This window comes from Cariama cristata, unplaced genomic scaffold (genome assembly GCF_000690535.1).
Source record: "Cariama cristata isolate BGI_N322 unplaced genomic scaffold, ASM69053v1 scaffold42315, whole genome shotgun sequence".
NCBI classification, from domain to species: Eukaryota; Metazoa; Chordata; class Aves; order Cariamiformes; family Cariamidae; genus Cariama; species Cariama cristata.
The window spans coordinates 55,452-72,482 of NW_009616671.1; the positions used below are offsets into that span (position 1 = coordinate 55,452).

General features: G+C 38.4%; 1 protein-coding gene across 1 annotated transcript; it reads right to left on the reverse strand.

Moving 5' to 3' along the window:
• Positions 1 to 14,204: 14,204 nt before the first annotated feature.
• On the reverse strand, positions 14,205 to 16,044 carry SPRY2 (sprouty homolog 2 (Drosophila)). Its single transcript, XM_009700233.1, has one exon. The coding sequence runs from the start codon at positions 15,937 to 15,939 to the stop codon at positions 14,995 to 14,997; it is 945 nt and encodes a 314-aa protein (XP_009698535.1). The 5' UTR covers positions 15,940 to 16,044; the 3' UTR covers positions 14,205 to 14,994.
• Between the last annotated feature and the right edge of the window lie 987 nt (positions 16,045 to 17,031).

The window sequence follows — 17,031 nt, forward strand, 5'->3', positions numbered from 1 at the left end:
ACATCCTCAATTTACATTTACATTTACAATTCCTTTATCAAGTATGTAATATATCCAAAAGGTCTAACTTTAGAAAAAAATCTACATCTAAAATGAGGGGTTATTTTCTAATTGAGGTATAGGACGCAAAAACTTGGGCTATAATAATTTTAGTTTTTGTCAGTTCAGCCAATGATCTAATAGCTCTGAGGACTATATATTTACTCATAAAAAATATTATTGCTGAAGGGGAAGAGTAGGCTTAAAGCCAGGCTTACATACAGGAAGGCACTGGGTGATCAAATCAAAGTCCATCCTGGATCTCAGTATTCTCTTTACAACACACGCAATTCTGACCTGAACAAAACTAGACCTTGAGAAACCATAATTTTCTCTCTTGCTATGTCTGCACATTAACTTTGTCTCAAATCACATTACCACTTTTCTGCCCAGGGAAGCTAATGTGTAGAAGTTTACCCTTTAAACCACTAGGACTGTGCTAAAACATTTTCCAGTGTTTTACTTCTATACTCCAACAATATCACTCCACTAAACAGGTTTTTATATTAAAATTGTGACCAATAGGATGTTTTCCTCCATTAAGCAAAGCTGCAAAGAAGTACTTTACTATTCCTTAAATATTGACGTATCAGAGTTTGTATCTTTTCTGGATGTCTCAGGGCTGATCTTCTGGGCACAATTGCTTGCTGTCACCTAGCCAACTTGTTAATCTTGCAGAACCATCCATAAGCTATAGCTAAATAGCTGTGTTCACATTGTTGGGTTTTCTGAGGGACACCAGTTGCAGTGTCTCTTTGACTTAACTGTTTGAAAAGTTGAATTTTTAGTGAAAAATCTTCCCTAAGACCATGGTAGAGAATTACTTTATCAACATATTTAACAGAAGAATTTTTGTCTTTGCCCACTGTCAGTTATATATTTTCACACTAGAAAAAACAATCATAGATCCAGCACAACTCTGTGAATTGTTTTTCATACTTCTACACAAGTTTTCCAGCAGAATCCAGATGGAGATGATGGACAAGGACAGGCAGCCATCTGAGCCTTGATAGCCTGTAGTAAACTGCAGCTGAGTGACACACAGGCAGTCACTGTAATTCCCCTACACCTACTTCAGGAAAACATAAGACAATTCAGACTTGATATGAATTTCTGTGTCTCCAAAATGTCTTAAGAACAAAGGGACTTCCTATGGCATCAGAAAAGTGGTGCATGTAGCCCAGGATGCAGTTTCTGATGGTGACAAAACAGATGCTACTTAGGGAAAACATGCAGACATGGCCACTGTCTGCAGTCCATTCCCTTCCTACCTCTCCCACATCCACCATTGTTGTACTGGGATATTAGACAGTACACCACCACCCCATCCCCCATTCATTTTAATTTCTGTTCAAGGCTCTATTCTCTATAAAGCAAACATTTCACAGATACACGCAAGGTGCATGTCTTACTTTTTAACACCAAATTTACAAAAATTAAGGAGATTAAGCCAGTTAAGGAGGTTAAGCAGGTTGCAGCTGGGCTCTTCAAGCTGTTGTTCATTATGGGTGTTGATGTGACTCTGTCTAGTTGTGAAGGCTGTTTGTCTCTGGAGATTGCCTTATGCATTTTCTCAACTTACAGATGCATCTCATCTTGGCTGTCACTTCTTGAAAGTCTCCTAAGAGGTTCCTAAGCAAACCTATTAGCATGTTCTTCCCTTATTGGATGTCCTCCCCTTTCTAGTCTTTAGCTAGCAGGGAAATACAGAATTTTAGTCCATTATAGTCCTTACAAATGTATAATCCCTAAAAAAACTGTTGTTACAGTTCCTCTAAATTGGGGGAAGTTGAATCCAGGGTTTAAGCATGGTCAAGATTCCCTTCTGTGCAGGGCAACAAGGATCTGAAAGCAGAGATGGCTCTTTCACAATCACACTAAAAAGTAAGAATAAAAAAATGCAGTTACCAAAAATATTTACGGTTCTGTGGTAAGGTTACATTCCTTACTAAAAGGATGTTTACGTGTCATGAGTGAGATGTGCTCCTGCTACCTCTTCCTCTCTGCAGGTCTCCCTGTCCCTTCCTGCTTCTAGGCCAAAAATCAAACAGATCCTGCTTGGGCAATGAAGTGGTGAGTACCTAGAAAAACTCCTTGTAGCTGGTCAGGAGGAGAAGAAATGTTTGGAATTATAAAAGCAAGGTCTCTTGCTTTCTAAGGCACAGATGTGAAATGCAAGATGGTTAGTAACATCTTCAAAGGTTTAACCGGAAGCTCAGGTCTTATCTTCTCTAAGAAAATTGGTTACTTATTTGGTTACTAAGAAAATGGTACTTATTTGCTTGCGTTTTTTAAACAAACATTTTCTACTTATCAGATGGTGAAATCACAGTGCTAAGAGTGTGACTGTAGCTTTTAACAGGTATTGGTAGAGATGGTAAACATTTTCTTGGTAGCATGAACAACCAAACCACATGCGCTGAAATTCCAGTAGCTTTGACCACATTAACATTTTACCTTATGCTAAATATCAAGTGTGAGCAAGCAGTTGGTAAAAAATATACACTTTTTTTTTTCCTTACTAGTGTGGGCACAAAGACAACAGCCTTCCTCACCTAAGATAAATTAACTGAGCTAACAGAACTAAACCATCTACTTCTTCTTTCTTTTGGCCTCTTAAGAAAGGGGACAAAATGTGAACTTCTGAGGCATCACAAATATGAAGCAGGAACTAATTTTCCTCCATCAAAGAAATCCACAAATTATTTTTAAATCTTTTTAAAGCTGTGGAAATGTGGTGACAACCTAGAGCGGGGAAGGTCAGTAGCCTCTCTGACTGAAACGGTAAAAGCTTGGTGGTGAACAGCAACCAAAGCCCATCAATTATCTGAAAGCCCTAATATTCTGTGGAAACCAGGCTCTCAGTCAAGGCTTAGGAGCCAGTCCTTGTCCTGAAAATGAACTGAGCCTTGGGTATGAGCTAGAAACTCTCCTGGTTTTTAAACTGTGTTATGTTCTTGTTTTCCATTTTATCTCCTTGCTTTTAACAGTGTTATAGATTAGGCCTGGTTGCAAAATTATAAACCAAACGTAAGTATAAAGGTACCTGGATACTGAGCATTGTTGCTTCATCTTATCTCTAATGTAATTCAGATGACTTATGGACAAAAATGAGAAGTTTGTGTATAGACCAATGGCATTATGCAGGCCTCAGATTCTTATTCTTTTGCAATATAGTCCATGGTGGATGAGTTAGTCTACTCACCTTTACACTGAATAGTGGCTTTCATAACTCCAGATGTATAATCATTCATGCCACCTTATCTAACTGAGGAGACTCGCCAAGAGGTTCCGTAACATGAGATTCAAACGGTGACTCTCAGTAATTAACTACAGGATTCATGTGCTCAAGGCCTGTAGATGATTTTCTACCATGATTAATCCATTGACTCTTACTAAGCAGGGCTGATACTTCCCTAAATTACAGACCTTTTCTACCTCTGAACCTTGCAGAAACAGCAGAATTATCCCCAAACGGCTCAGCCCACCAACCAAATAAAAACCACATTGTGCCAAAACGCAGGTTCCCATATCAGCAGGGCAGTTGTAGTGGTTGTGCGATCATAAAGTCACAGCTTTCCAGAGATGCTGTCTCTCTCACGTATCACAGCTACGTGAGCCTGCCCACAAACCTCCTTCCTGACCGCCCAAGGGCCCAGGTTTTTCTGTCTCTTTTTTTCATCGTGGATTTGTCAACATCCCACCATCCCCATCTAGGGGGTACAGGAGCTCCCTTTTGTTTGATGTGAGCTGAACGCCCGGGGGCACTGAAGGGGTTAAGTGGAGGAAATTCTTGTCAACTTCAATAGAGAATCATGCATTTTAAAGGATTTTTTGTAAGAAGAACCCAGTATGTCTGACATCAGAGCCACAGCACATCACAGCGAAAGAGTAAAATTTTTACTTAAAGGGTTTTTTATACTTTCAGAGTGGAAAATATTCATATTGTGGTTTCGCACTAAAAATAAATTCTTCCATTCACAGCCAGCAACAGGTAGCTGAGGTTAGATCAAACCACTAGCTTACTAATGACTATGAATTGCAGTATCTATAGAAATGACCAGAATTCAAGGCAGCCTCTAAAATAAGCCAGATGAATCATTCTTGAAAAATATTATTCACTCCATAATAAATAGGCTCAGCATAAATGTTTGCCACACAAAGCATGCTTTAAGTATTTTTTAAAAATGTAAAACACAGTTGCATGTAAATTGAAATGATCAGCTTTCTTCCTTTTGCAGGGGTTCTGCTTTTTTTGTAACAAGTCTGGGAACACTCAGGTGATCCTGGGATCCTAAAGGTAAAGTGACTGAATTGAAAGCATTCCTTTCGCGCAAGCATATTGAACGTAATAAATAATAGCTCTTAAAGTATTATAAATAGGGAAACCGAACTGTCTTGAGTTATAGTGAAAGCTATTGTTCAACAAAGACGCAGTAAGAAACAAAAGGTGATAAAATCTTTACATTCATATACTACTGTGTAACAGTCTTCTTTTGGTAGTAGGTCAGACGCTCTGCTAGTGCACATCACCAGAACATGCTACCATTAGTGGACCCAGGTTGCTTTACCCAACTTAACAGTCTGGGTCCTAGTTAAATTATTAAAAATCAAAACCCAAAAATCACAAAAAACCCACAGTGACAGCAACCACTGTCCTGCAATGCTGTTACATAATCTTCTACTGGGGTACATTTTCATATTTTATATCCCTTGTTATCTCATTAAGGCAAGGGAGTGCTCTATGCCCGCAGGACTGACAGACCCTAAGGGACCTGAAGGAGACCAGGACTGTTAGGAAAGAAAGACTAAAACAAACAAACAATGGGAAAAAAATCACCACCAACACCAAAAAGGACGCCCTCAACCAAGGAAGTAAACACCAAAATAGCAAAAACTTTTCACTTCAACATTTTTTTTTGGTCTCTGGTGTTTCCTTGTCCCAGTAAGACCTATTGCACGTCTCCGAGATGAGTACCAAGGATGGCATTTTTTTTTCATTGCCATGCATGCTGTAGCCTGCCTTCACCAGAAAAAAAAACCAACCAAACCCCAACAAAAAAACTCAGACAAAAAACAATACCTTTCATGCTATCAACATGAGATGTCTAAATCACATGTGGAAAATTCAGGTTTAAGTCATTAAGTTTAGAAATTAATGCTCTTTGTGTCTACTTCATGTCTGTACTACTGTGGGACTGAATCTCTCAGTAAAGCCAAACCAAGAGTAAACCCCAGTCATTATTTCATGGCCATTGCTGCTCATGGCCATTGCTACCACAGCCCTCATGTATCTAGACAGGATATTCCTCCCCCCCAATCAGGATATAACTTCCTTATAATCCAATTATTTTATCTGTAGCACAGTAACAGCCATAGAGGGAAACTGGTAAACCAACTGTGCCTATTCAAAAAAAAAGGTTAATCTACTGTGTTCTTCTGCTTCTCTGCATAATTGAAAGATTTTCAACATTAAAAAAGCTCCTATACTTTTAAAGATTATTTGAAAGATTTGACATCATCAAGATATGCACATACTTGTTTTACATAACCATATCACATCTGTGCACTCATCCTCCCTTTTACCACTCACCCTCCGATGACGTCTTCTCCCAAATTAGTTCATAACTTGTAAGGGCCTGGGAATCTGCCTTTCTGTGCATTTGTGTGAGAGCTTATATCAGTGCTGTTTGGGGACTGACAAAGCCTTTGAAACTTGCCATATTGTCTATGATTAGCAATAAGAAAACTAGCATCTTCATCACTCATTTCTCACTGAAAGTACAGAGTGGTAAAAAGCTGTTCTGTTTACTGGACCAACATATCACGCCTGAGAGACTTCAGTATACAAAGTACAGAGTACAGGGTAGATGCACTCCATTCCGTAGATGTACTCTCTCAGGGGTGGGGGAAAGGAGTGTTTTTCATGGTCTCATTTGGAAACTAGGGGAGAATGTTACAGCAAAAGCTGATACTCTGAAAGAAGAATATTAGTAACAGTGAAACACGGTAATAGGAAGTAGTTTCTTTCCTTCCATTCCTCACTTCACCTGAAGAAGATGTAATTGTTATGTGCATATATATACAGGAGCTATAATGTGCAAAACAGTAATGTAACTCAAAATATTTTGCCCATTTTAATGGACATCTTAGATCAAAGTAATGCTACTGTGCATAGACACTTCTGCCTGAGAGTAGCCCACTGTAGTTTACTTTAAGCATGCTTTCACTCATTTAACTTCGGGTACTGCTTATAGCTGATCTAGTAATACTGTCACAAAACACTGTACAGATGCTCTTAGTATGAAAGAGCCTATGCCAATTAACCAGACTGTCAGCTAAACCAAATTAATACTCTTCTTAGACTTTTTTTGCAACAGCTGAGCTAAACGGTATTCAGTCAAACTGTTGCAGCTTCAGTATACAAGAAAGGTTTGATACCAGTAAGTGAAATAAAGGCAGAAGAATCTGCGCACAAGCTTGTATCGGCACCAGTCTGCCAGTAGAAAGCCTAACAGTGATCTGCAGCACTATTAATGGAATTAACCCCCAAAACAGAATCTCACAGCAAAATCTTAAAGATCAGTGCCTAAAGGAAGCAACTGCATATATACTATGCCAGTGCTAAATTATCTTAGTTGTAGAGCAAATTAAGTAGGATCAGAACAAAGGTTAAAAATCCTAAAGTAAGGTAGCTATTCCTTGATTCAGAAGTGTGTCTCATGCAATTATAAACTTTTTTTCTTCCCCTAGGCAGCTGGGATTTTCCCAGGATACCCATTCAAGTGTATGTTCAATCAGTACATATTCAGGAATTCACCTCTTGTCTATACAAAGTTTCAAGGAGGTCAAGGAGAATTTTGTCATTGCCTCGAGTGAGGCCAGGCATTTCACCCACCAATCTTGCAGCTGAAGTGAGGTCTTTTGGATAAAAACTATGTGAAATGTAAACAGCACAAATCCTAGCCACATTTAATAAACTGAACAGGATGTCTCTCTAGCTAATATTTCACTTAGCTTAATTTATCAACTTTAAAAAAAAAAAAAATTGTTTTTCTGAAGGAGAGATTTTAAGGGGTAAATTGTGACAGTCCTTTTCTCTGCAGCCACATCCCTCAGACTGTGTGTATACAGAAATATATTTTGCATACACTTAAAATACTTCAGTGAGATCTGTCCTCTCAGATGGCAAGCTCAAATGCAATACTTTACATACCGTTTTTTTCTCTATGAAAGCCTGCAAAATCATGCAGCAATTGCAAGGTTCCATAAGCCACCTACTCTATAACCTGGGGGCTAAGGAAGCATGGGGCTGAAAGGAAAAAAGAGAGAACACTTTCCATATCTTGTGGAAAGATGAGGTCATAGTGATTGTCATTGGAGGAAACAATTTTTTGTGACTGTTTTCTTCAAGATCTATGTAACTTCCAAAAGTAAGATACACCATATTAATTCATTCTTAAAAATTAAGTAGGTGACATAAAAAGCTTACTGGTGAATGAAAGATAAATATAGGAAAAAGTCTGCTTTTATGACTTGTCAGTAGATACTTAAGGAATAATTTTGCAAAGAGAAACAATGCCATGCCCCAAATCAAACCGAAGCTTACCTGAGTTTGATACAAAATATCAATATATAATTTTAGATAGCTACTCTACATTGGAGCAACAGCCCCTATCACCTAAGCTTTGAAAAATTCTAACAAGTTGAATTGCCAACTGCCTTACTCCTTCCACAAAAACTGAAATATGTTGCTTCTGTGCAATTAAGTTACTATCTGGGGATTAGATTGTGTCATCCTAACTTATGAGGATGTCTGTCTTGGTGAATGAATTTTGCTTGAGAAGAGATTTGTGGAAGGGATCTCCTTCCTCCTGGACTGCAAATAAACATGCCCAAGAACGTTCCTGGGCACCACGTTCCAGCTGGCCCTGAAAGGACAGTGTCCATGCTGGGCAACTCCTTTAACCTCTAAAAGAGAGGAGCTGCTGGCAAGCTGACTTTTGGGAATGGCCCTGGAACAGTTTAGCTCCTGAAATGTGCTGAGGAGTAGCTTGGGAGAGTACTTTTTGGCACATGCTTAACTCACACCAGGGAAAGTCTCAACGCTTCACTGGTTTGGGCAATTGCAATCCGTTGTCCAGGAACAATTCCACCTACTGTCTGATTTACTAGTTACAGAGGTGGCCAGGGACACTGTCACACACTTTCAGACTTTGTACTGTGATTGTATGTCTGCAGGAGAGAAGAGTTCAGACACAGTCCTGATGTAAAGTTCACTTTTTATACCATTACCACCCCGCCCATACATATTCAAGAATAACTTACACAGGCTTTTTCTTCCACTTGAGATGAAGGGGTCTGAGGAATGCCTTCCTCCCCAAGTACTGAGAGTAGTAGGAAGTGTGCAGTTAGACATCCTTCACATGTAGCTGCAATATTATGGGATCCTCATGCACTGGTTTTAAAATATGAACACAGTGTTTCTCCGACAAAAAAAGTCACTAAGGGGTAAAAACATATACACAATGAACAACTGCATAATCTCCATCTGCAGAGCAGCAATGATAGAAGACAGTAAACCTACTGCTAAAAGGGAATTGCATTCAACGAGTTCTGCAAGAAGGCATTGACGCCTTTGCTTTTCTTTACTACTCAATGCAGCTGCAGTTAGGTAAGTTCCCAAAGTGCATGCTTGGTCCCTTAACTGCTCTACTTACATATCTCGTAGTGCCAAATACATAAGGAAAAAAAAAAAATCATAAAACTAACACTCCATTAAATTATCACTCTGTCTACAATAATTAAACAAAATGCATAAACAAAATGATCCAAAGCAAAGAAAACAATTTCAGAACTTTCTCCCATTTGCAATAGTTTATGCAAGAGAAATGAGAGGGAAGAATAACTTTGTTCACTTTGTGCATTTGACAGAATTTGTAGTACACCAACTTTTACATGTGTCTTATGTGATAACAAGAAATAACATCAACGCTTTAAGAAAATCAGTAACTGATGAAAATTGCGCTACAGTGGAAGCTGACAAAGGTCTGAACTGATTTTTATACCTAAAGTGGAACTGTCTGTCTCTAACCAAAGTAAAAGTTTTAAGTATAACCAATCAGTGCACTTTACTTACAGTGCAACTAATTTTGAAACATGGATTGCTATAGCCCTGACGTTTGACTTAATTTCTGAAGATGACAATGTTAAGTTTGAATGGTCATTTAGAAATTTTCCATTTCGGTGTGTTTTTTGAGACACACTAAAAGAGCATCAAGATATTCTTTTACAATAATCATATTGACAACCACATGATTTATGATTGGTGCACATAGACTGCTTCTTGATCAAAATAAAATTGGGGGGAAACAAACAAACAAACAAACAAACAACAAATTTAAACCCCTCCACTTTGTTCAAGGTGCCCTCTATGTCCGTAAGTTGATGATTCATCCTGATACATCCTTGTGTGCGGGCTCAGACTCTACAAGTTAAACTTGTGCCTGCAACATCTGATTTACATCAAGTGCCTTCTCTTGTAACATATCTCAGGTGCAGCAAGTGGTTTTGTAATTATACATCAGGCTTTCAGGAAAGCAGAGCTACTCTGATTATACAGTTTCTTACATTTTAAAAATAGCTTATCTCCCGTGGCAAGATTGTTTTAAAATGTAACTTAAACTCCTAAGTATTAAAATATCCATAAATAATCCTATATAATAGTAGGCTACATTGTCAAAGCTTCTGATTATTGGTAACTTCTACTGAAATGGGAACCGACCCATTTTAGTCTATAAGTTTGAACTTTTTTTCCATAAGCTTCTCTAATCAGCATGCTGGATTTGAGTCAGAGCGAAAAAAAAAAAAAATGTTTTCTACAGCACAGGCAAAGAGAAACTTCAGATATATAGTACAATGTCTGTTGCCTTTTCCCAAGGTTGAAAATGCTGAACTCCCACCCTGTCTCAAGTGAAATCATTGCTACTCATGCCCAAAGGTAACTGCATCAGCTCTCTTCCGAACAATCCCTGTGACAGAGGAACAGCAGATTATGCTTTTATAGTAGTAAGGCCTCTGTCTCTGTCGTTTGAAGCACAGCACCAATAGGTTAAAACTAAGGGGAACTCTTTAAAGACACGTAAAGCATTCTCAAGTAATAAAAATCACACTAAAGAAATGAAAATAAGATGTTTTCTGCAACTGTAGATTTCCATGTCACATGAGTGGAAAAACACTTTATATCTCTCTAAAATACAGGATAAGTACAGTAAGGTAATAATTTTTTCCATGTCATCTTGAACTTTCAGAGACAAAGAATACTAATGAGAAAAGCATGTTTCGTCCTTCTCTTTCACCTTTTGTCCTAGTAAGTGTCAGTAAACCTTTATGTATTATGGTTAGGAAAGATCAAGGGAAGAGATAGGGACCAGAAAGAAATATTAAGTGAAATAAATAAGACTATCACATAGGAGGTCTCCTCAGATTGAAAGAGACAGTATTTTAAAAAAGTTCTATATATATGCACTATGTATACGCACATAGTTTCCGTGTTAAACTGTCCTGATTTCAATGAGACATCAATTTTTATTCCTAAATCTCCAGTTTAAAATCAGATTGTGTAAATGGGAACAAAATTGAGTATTTTCATTAGTAGAGATTTGGTGTTCTTTGTCACAATGTAGTCTACCTGCAACCCCAACCTGAAACTGATTTATTTAAGATGAGCCAATACATTGCTGACATTTTCAGTAAGAAATGTATCCAATACTACTCATACAGACATTACTTAATCAAGTGTGCTCTAACTTTCAGCCAATTTCTTTCTGGGTCTCTGCTCCAGTGACTGATTGAGAAATTAGTCTCAGCAAATGAAATCATTATTACTTGCTGTACCTGCACCCATCTAAGAACATCTGAGACAAGACAGACTGTTCAAATACATCTTCCCCAACAGTTAATTCCTAAAAATAACTGGATGTTCTACTGCAGGACAGAAACACATTCTATTCTCTCCCTGCCACTTCAGAATAAGCCTTAAGATTTCACTCAACACAAAAATGAATTATATTTTGCCAAAAGTGAAAAAGGTAATAGAGATGATACTGTACATTTAGGGAAAAAAAAAAAAAGGCAAGTTATGCATGATGCATAAGTGATCAGTACTTTGCTACTGTCAAGTCACTTCCACCTCACACATGCTGAGAGTTTTGTAAGAAATTGTAAAAAAGATATTGTTAAATCATCATGACCACTTAACTACTGCACTTCTTCATTTGAAGAATTTTGGCTTTTGAAGACTGATTTGGTAACTCGCTCGAATATGTAAATACTCACCTGAATATGATCACAAATCTTTTAAGAATACATTTTATTTCCATCTAAAGTACTATACCTTTCTATTTTCCACTTGAATCCAAGTTCCTTTTTTTTTTTTTTTTTTTTACTGCAATTATCACTAGCTCAAAAAAAAAATTAAAATCAAGCCTCAAAACATTAAAGAGCAAATTTAAAAATTTTCTTAGGATATTAACAGACATTCCTAAGTTACTGTACAAGCAAATTCAATGTCTTTATTTGTAGCTCACAACATATGGAAAAACAATTTGAAAAAAGCTATTTGTTTCCATTGTTACTATAGTCAACTGTCAGTCCAATCCTGCAGGTCTCTAACATTAAGGAAACCTTACAATGACATCAGAATTTATAGGAGGTTAATAGATCAAAACACTAAAGCAACAACACAACAATTGGAGCAGTAACAAAGGTTTTCCCCTCTCTCATGGCTCAATAGCTGTCTAAAATCAAAGTCCTATATGGTGTATATCTGGCATGACTTTCACAGTTATCCTCAAAACCTGTGTACGGAAAATTTTACTTTCTTGGACCTCCACTTTCCTATCTCAAAGGACAAAGTGGGCATGCTTTAATAACATTATCTCAATCCACTTGAAAAGCTCTCTTAATTCTTACTAAAGCAAGCTAATCTGTTTGAGCCAAGATTTTGGTTTTATTTAGAATAGTAAACCTTATCTAATTAAGTGTAATATTAGGATGTTAACTAACATACACGAGCCAACTTTTACGAGTCCACTGTACACAGACACTAATTCATACTAACTGAAGCCTAGACCCCAGTACTGCTGTTGGCCCAATAGGCAGTGGCTAATGCCATCCTCCCATGCGTCCGTCCTTGTTCCCAAGTGCCATACATGCAACCCAATTCACTGGTAGTGGGCTTACCTGGGGTGGAGGAGATCCACTATTCATCCTCATTAAGAACCAAGTGGAAGGTGACAACCAGTGTTTGATGTTAAGACCAGCTTCAAATTTCACTATCAACAAGAAGATGGTTTTCCTTTTCCCTTAGAACCTATCCAGGTAGCCAAAGCATTTGCTATAGTGCAAAACAAAACATACCCACAATTTTAGTATTGGACTTTAGTAGGACTTAAGAGTTGCACCCTCCTTGACTGCTACACTGCTCAGCCATACTGCAGTTTGCCAGTTTCACCTTTAGCTTTCCTTAGAGACAATCTTCCTTGACTGAACCATAAATGACTGAAAAGACAGGGCTCACCTTCAGTATTGTCAAGTTCATCAGTACAGTGAAAAGACTGGATTCACTGTCTACTGAAATCATTGGGTTTTGGGGTTTCCAAATAAATGGACTATTCGATTATTCCCATGTTTGCTTTCATTCAGCAACCCAGGACAGTTTAGGCATAAGCACCTAATCTAATTCAAGAATTACATTCAGTGAACAGAAACATGTGATAGTTACCAACCCCTTTAAGAACAAAATTTCTAAAAAAAATAAGAAAAATCTCTGTTTATCAGCAGTCAAGTACAATCTCACATATATTCCCCAACACTCAGTCACAATATCCTGATGCACTTTAAATATGGACAAATTACTCATGTAACATAAGCCACCTTCTTCCTGGCAAATTCCACTCAGAAGGTTAAATACATACTGCTCGTCTTTGTATACCAAAGTATCCAGCCAGCTGGTGCAGAGAGGAAAGAAAACCAGCTTACATTTTTCACCAGAGGGGTAAGGAAAAAAGGATTAAAAAAAAAAAAAAAAGGAAAAAGAACAAGGCCCATGTATCAGCTGGTTTTGTTTTGCAAACTAGTCAGGACTGGCACTTCTTAATTTCACTTGATGGTTGATAACCAATACACACAAACACACAGTCTAAGATTTTTGGGTACTACAGACCTATGTACAATAGTTCAAACACCAGATTACTGATGAAAATTAAGGGGCAACAAGATGTAACATTTACTCAATGCTCTGGTTTTCAACTTTTAGTGAGTTCTTAATTTATTAGTTATAACTTGTTTTTGTTGGAGAGGGCTCAGAAAAGACTGAGATTTTTCTAAGCGTCAGCTTAAAAATACTTACAACTATTTCTTAAATGCCAGCTTAAGAAATGTATAAATAAAATTCAACATTAAGACCTCTAAACTTGGAGAGACACGCTCAGAACAGGAAATGATAGTTTGTTAATAAAGAAAGGTAAATCATTCTCTAGGCTTCCGGTGGGAAACTTGGCAGCGAAAGGATTTTGACCTCAGTGGAAGGTAACTGCCACAAATGACAAATCAAGTAACTTTCTTCTTACAATGAGGCAAATGTTTGACATAAGGCTGGACTGCATTCAGATCTATCATTCCCTGTGGCATTTTCTTCTACGTTTAACAAATAATCCTGCAAGCTTTTTGCACTGACCAAATTAATTTTCTTTTTTTTTTTCCTCTCTCTCTCTCTCTGAGTAAAGCTGTGCAAGCCTAACATTTTTTGTGAATGATTACTTATTTCCTATTTGAAGCACAAAAGCTCATCACTTATAGAATAGGTCAAGCTTTCAGTGCCTATTAGTCCTAGTCTGGAATGAATTAATGCGTTTCCTTACATTCATTTTCCTTTTCTGTTGTAGAAGCAGTATATGGGACATTTGGGCAAAGGGAGAAAGCAAAAATCCTTCATTATTTTCAGGTGAAGTAGCAAACAACATCAAAAAAATACACTTAAAAATTCTATTTTTGTTCTTCTATTAGACCCACTGTGACTATATCACTGTGAAGTTTGCCATTAGAAGTACCAGTTCTCCCAACTCAGAACAATAAATGGGGGGAAAAAATGACAAGTAGCCCAGTTTAATTTCAAACGTTAATATATTTTCTATTTTATAGTGAACATATGCATCATTCACCCCTTATTTGCAGCAACTATGACGTCCTCATAAAAAGGGGTGACATTTGTAAGATGCCTCTTAAAATAAATATTTCTTTTTATAAAATAATAAAACTTCAAATAAATATTCTTTACACTAAACAATATGTTGAAAAAATTAGAAAATAAAGGCTGAATTTTACTGTAACTGTACAATATACATGAAGTCCAAAGGGAAATCAGAGTCTTGTAATAGAAGGTTTCCGTAAGACAAAATACAATCTAAAAACATACTGATTGATTCACATTCTTCCGAATGTACAACATATTAGTATAATATTTTGTGACTGTGCCATGTCTTATGACACCACTTATTTTTCACAGTTGAAAATATTATTGTATATACAAAAATATAGCACATTATCTCTGGCAGAAAACAATGAAAAAAAGGAGTCATTTGCTAATTTACAAATTTTGCAAGTACTATTCACAAACAATAGAGTTGCCTAGGAGTGTCTGTGTTGCTTTAGCTTATGCAATATGTGGGTCACAATGTACTGCATCTCACTTCTTTTTTTTTTTTCTGTATGCCACTAGCTGGATTCTAACAAGCGTATCAGTTAAGATGGCACACAAAGAGAAAAGCATTTCACTGCAAACAGCAAAGTGTATCCCCAACCCTTCTACTACAGTGCCAAGACCATAGCTGCTTAGTTGGTTGCATATGTACGTTAAAATAATCCTTGTTACTTTAGTATTTCTGACTAGTGATGCTATGTTGGCTTTTCAAAGTTCCTGGGGGGGACGCTGGGAACTTTGCAGCAAACGGTGTTGGAGTGTTTACAGCGGCACCCAGGCCGATTTACCCGGTCGTAACAGCCCTGGCACAACTTAAGGCAACCCTTGGCTGGTAGGTAACACCACAAGCAAGGCAGAAAGAGGGACACCACACCCATGGCAGACCATCTAGTGCAGCAGTGCGACTGACTGCAGGAACAGGGGTTGTCGGCACAGTTGTCCTCGTCATCGTTAGAGCAGTGATAGAAGAGGCCCTTCACGCAGCAAACGCAAGTCCCATAATCGACCACGTTCTGGGCTGAGCAAAGACACTGCTTGTCACAGATCCAACACGATGGGAGGGTCCTCGGGTAAGTGCACTCCTTACACTTGCACTTTCCACAGTCCTCACACCTGTAGCTGTGCGCTCCCAAGTCTTCTTTGCTCAGTGGCTTCAGCTCACTTGACTTGAGCTCGGACTTGGGCTGCATTCGGACTATCCCGTCAGCGACTGGCCCCGAGGATGATCCTAGAAGTCTTTGTTCGGATGAATTACTGCTCGTACTTGTCCTTGTACTGCTCCGCGAACCTGTGCTGACCGTGCTGATGGATCGGGACAGAGGCGCCCGAGGAGAGGCGTGCGTTTGCGTGTGCTGAATCCGGCTAAAATGACGATGCTCAGGCAAGCCATGGGGCCTTTCATTTTTGGGTTGGGTTGCCAGCCGAGGAATGGACTTGACCCCTGGCCGTGGAGCCACCGTAGGTCCCTCCGTGTACTCATTCGTGTTTCGGATGGCTCTGATCTGGTCCAATGACAAGACGTGAACCTGCTGCTGCATCAGGACATCCCGCAGGTCGGGCTCCCCGTGCGGTCTCCCACTGTCACGCCGAGCCTGTAGCAAGGCCTGCGACCCACTGCCGTGCTGAGATCTCGTCTCCATCTGTGCCCGGAAGCGTGCTCACCCCAACAGGCTTAGAACACATCTGAAATCCTGGAGCAACAAAGAGAGGATTCACTATTGCAACACATCTCATGGTCTCTCCAGCAGCCTTTCAAGCCTGCAGGATCCCACAGCACCGCACACAATCAAGTAATGCATCAGCCATTAAAAAAAGGAGTCACATCTGGGGCGGAGCGCAGGCGCCAGTCAGCTGAATGCACTTCCCTTGGCCTGTCCTGCCTACTCCTGTGGAGAGCTTAAAGGGGATTCTGTTCTAGGTCCACACAGCTTAACTTGTGGCTCTAGAAAGTCTAGGTATTGCGCCTGCTAACTAAGGCTTCCCAGGCCATCTTCTGGTTAGACCATGGCCTTTAAAGTGATTACATTTCAGCCACTTGAAGTGACTCTTCTTTTCACATCAGGCTACTGAAAAACTTGTATTTAAAAAAAAAAAAAAAAAAGGCTGCAAGTATTTAGCAAGTGTAATGTGACCTGCTGATGACAGACATATAATTCTCCAATTTTGTTTAAAACTGGATAATATTTTGGTAGGCTAGTCTCTTTACACATTAAACTTTACATGATGTAAATAGGAAATTTTAGTTTAATACCAATGGTACCAAGAAAAACACTAAATAGCAATAAAATGTTTGAGGTTAGACATTAAATGAGTTAGTGCTACCAAAAACTTCAACAGCACAAGTAAAAATATCTCTCTCCAGTATTTTAGTGTGTCATACTTGTGTACACCACTGCGATTGTTATTTTAAGGCTCAATACTACAAAAGCAATGCTACCACAGTTTTATTTTTTTAAAACATGTAAAAAATTCCATAGACTACATTTCAAATTGTAAATATTACCAAGAGTGGCTTGCGGGACAGAGGCATGCATAATATAATCAAACAATGCCAGCATCCAAGAAGTCTACTTGACTGCGAATATTACTTTAAAGGATCATTAACTACAAAGTAGAAATGCAGACTTAAGAATTTAAATGGAAATCCACTAAAACACCCAGAAGATGGGAACTTGTAAATAACTAACTTCCACACTCAGATATGCAAAAGTTTCAAGTACTGCCCTCTAAAT

What these genes read in the sequence shown, in the direction of transcription:
- SPRY2 (XM_009700233.1), bottom strand. Translation starts at nt 15,939, where the DNA reads ATGGAGACGAGATCTCAGCACGGCAGTGGGTCGCAGGCCTTGCTACAG.